At 34.3% G+C, this 3,532-nt stretch overlaps 1 protein-coding gene across 1 annotated transcript; it reads right to left on the minus strand.

Moving 5' to 3' along the window:
- Nucleotides 1–779: 779 nt before the first annotated feature.
- Nucleotides 780–2,495, minus strand: LOC126880981 (uncharacterized). The gene has a single exon (XM_050645063.1). The coding sequence runs from the start codon at nucleotides 2,493–2,495 to the stop codon at nucleotides 780–782; it is 1,716 nt and encodes a 571-aa protein (XP_050501020.1).
- Between the last annotated feature and the right edge of the window lie 1,037 nt (nucleotides 2,496–3,532).

Raw genomic sequence — 3,532 nt, forward strand, 5'->3', positions numbered from 1 at the left:
TCTCCGTACTTTTGAAAACTTTCCAAAATAATTTAACTTTTGACAAAATTCTTCCGAATTTTCTGCTAGATTAGTATTAACTAATTTCATACATTCTTTCATTGCTTCTTCTTCTGTAGCGCTTACTTCTCCTTTTGGCCACATATTTTCTGGTTCTTTGAGCCATTGAGGGCCCTTCCACCATTGTTTTTCCAAAAGTTGTTTCCCGCTACATCCTCGTGATAAAACGTCTGCAATATTCATATCACCTGGCACGTGGCGCCACTGATCTACTGCAGAATATTTTTTAATCTCTTTTACCCGGTTTCCTACAAAAGTATTCCAAAGACCCTTTGTTTTAATACAGGTTAAGACAACCATCGAATCACTCCAGTAGTACGTTTTAAGCTCTGTAAAGTCTGTTACTTCTTTAACAGTTTCTAATAACCTAACACCTATCACAGCAGCCATTAATTCTAACCTAGGGAGAGTAATCGTTTTAACTGGACTTAAACGCGATTTTGCTAACAAACGTTTGATTGAAATTGAATTTTGAAATTCTAGCCTAATAAAAACGCAAGCGGCATAAGCGTATTTACTAGCGTCAACGAAAACGTTAAGAGTTTTATTTATTATTAGGTTCTCTTCTTCTGGATATGCTAAATATCTATGTATGTTACAAAAATTGAGACATTTAACACTTTTTAACCAAATTTCGAAACGTTTATTGATATCGTCAGGTAATTTTTGATCCCACGTCAATTTCAAGCTCCAAGTCTCTTGTAATAAGATTTTCGGTATTAACGTAAATGGAGCAGTGAAACCAATAGGATCAAAAACTCTCTGCGTTGCAGATAAAATGCCTCTTTTGTTCTAGGAATCTCGTCAAGACTGTCTAAATTTTTTATATCACACGCTAAAGTGTCAGTTTGGTAATTCCACTGTATACCCAAAATAGAGATAACCTTATTTTCTAATTTTTCATTGACGCTAGAAACATACGTATCGTTATTTTCATTAAAAGTCCACCCCCTAAGATCAAATTTTGCATTCTTTAGAATTTCTGTTGACTCATCAATAAATTTTTTAAGTTCTGTTTCATTCCTAACGCTAGAAACACAATTGTCTACGTAAAATGCGTTAAGAAGTTGATTAGCTGTTTCTGTGTATGTTTTTTCCATTTCTAAATGCAAATTAACTGTTGCTGCTAAAAGAAACGGACTTGGTTTTAGCCCAAAAACTACTCTACAATGTCTAAATATTTTTATTTCTCTTTTTTCATAGTTTTTCCACCACAAAAATCGTAAAAAATCCCTATCTTTCTCTGAAATGCTTATCTGCAAAAATGCCTTCGCTATGTCTGACGTTACCCCAATTTTATGTAACTTGAACTTTAAAATTAAAGGTATTATTAGCTCAATTAGATTCGGACCCTTTTCTAGTAAATCATTAAGAGAATTACCGTTACCATCCTTAGCTGACGCATCAAACACTGGTCGGATCTTCGTAGTTAAACTGGACTCTTTGACAACTGCGTGATGTGCCAAGTAGTGCGTATTCTTTTCCAACGGCTCTTCTTCTACTTCTTCAATGATTCCTGTATTTTCCCAATCTTGGAATATATTGTCATACTCTGTAAGCTTGTTCAGAGAAAGTAACCGTTTTGTGGTAGAAAAAAGTCGCTTTTCAGCTAAATTAAAATTAGAGGTTATAGCCGGATAACCTTCTGCCCATGGTAAACAAACTTCATATATATTTTCACTATTTACCACAGTGCTTTCTTTAAATTTTTCTAAAGTGCGAATGTCTAACTCTTCTCGACATTTCGTCTCTGCTGGATCTTTTATACCCAGAACATCTAAACTCCATAAAGTACTCAATGAGTCAGTAAAATAAGTTGAAACAAACGTGTTTATTTTATTATTACTTTTTTGTGTCCCCATAACGGTCCAACCAAACTTGGTTTCCAAAGCTACTAAAGAATCATTTATGTTTACCAAGTTTCCCGTTATGATGTGACCAAACATGTCTGCCCCTATTAATAAATTAACCTCTAATTCTTTAGAAGCAGAATCATTTATATAAATATTTTTATCTTTTAATAAATCTAGGACCTTTTGGTCAATTAGTTTTGGAACGTAATTGCAAATTTTAGATTGCTCCAGTAAAGATAACCCGATGCTGAATGAATTTTGTAAATTTTCTATACCTGCCTTAAACAAACGATGAATCTTTGGAGCTCCCTGCAACCCACCAAAAACACCTTGAACTATATTTTCTTGTCCAATTTTAGTTAACCCTAAATCTTCCGCGCATTTTGTAGTTATATAGGAACGTTGCGAACCCGAATCTAGCAGTGCCCTTACTGTCATTGACCTTTTATTATCAGAAATAACCCTAACATTGATCGTTTGCAGTAAAGTTTCAGAAGCGACAGTTGTTAATGTATTTTCTAAAGATTCTGATTTTTGCAAATCTCTATTTTTGTTTTCTTTTTCATGCAAATCAGGACACATTAATGTAAAATGCTTGCGAGCGCATTTTATACATTTGACAGTTGTTTTGCATGTCCGAAAATTGTGAAACTGCTTTAAACATGAAAAACAACTCCGTTTTTTACTTATAATGGATTTTTCTGCTCTAAAGTCATTTTCTGAGCTTTAATGCAGTCCTGACTGGCATGTGTATTGCTTTCGTAAAAAATACAAGAAAACTTTTGCTTACCCTTGGTTTTTAAACTCTCTGTATGTAAGGTTTCTACAGTATACTTATCGTCAATACTTTTTGGAACTGTGAAACTAGACTGAGCAAGTTTTACACGCTCTTCGGCCTCCACTTCTATTTTCAGGAACTCTAGTAGACCCTGCAACTCATTATTAAATTTTAAATTATTAGAAGCCCTATTTCTTTCCCAAATTTTAAGCAACTCATAAGGTAGCGCGGATTCAACAAGTGGCAAAAGCATCGCTGCATACTTGTCGCTAGTAACACCTAGTGTTCCCAAAGCCCTAAGCTGAGTCTCCAACCTATCATACAAAGTAGATAAAGCCATACCTGGATCCTCCTTTGAGGTTTGTTGATTTAGAATTAAATTTAATAACTCCCTAACGTATACCTCAATTAAAATTTCGTCCCTTGCGAATCTATTTTTCAGTTGGTCAATGGCTATTTTATAATTTTCAGCGGAAGGTGGGAAGCTTTCGACAAGGCTTCTGGCTGGCGTGCCATCTTCTGTTGATTGGATCAGGTATTGGAACTTGTCTTCATTTGGAAGGTCTGCGTCTTCATCGATTTTTCTAAACTGGCCCCAAAAATTTATCCAATTTTTGACATTTCCATCATATTTCTTTATTTCAAGTTTTGGCAGATGTAAATTTTTGACAGGTTTTTCATTTTTTGTACCTTTATTTTCTTGATCTTTCAAAGTTTTTAAATTTTTGATCAAGTATTCACATTCTATTCTAAATTTTCCTACCTCGTCACTAAAGTTTTCTTCATCATTTAATTCCTTGCTAATAGTTTCCGTGCTGGTTCTTCTGCAAATAGAATGTCT

This window comes from Diabrotica virgifera, chromosome 2 (assembly GCF_917563875.1).
Source record: "Diabrotica virgifera virgifera chromosome 2, PGI_DIABVI_V3a".
In the NCBI taxonomy this organism is placed as follows: Eukaryota; Metazoa; Arthropoda; class Insecta; order Coleoptera; family Chrysomelidae; genus Diabrotica; species Diabrotica virgifera.

What these genes read in the sequence shown, in the direction of transcription:
- LOC126880981 (XM_050645063.1), bottom strand. Translation starts at nt 2,495, where the DNA reads ATGTGTCCTGATTTGCATGAAAAAGAAAACAAAAATAGAGATTTGCAA.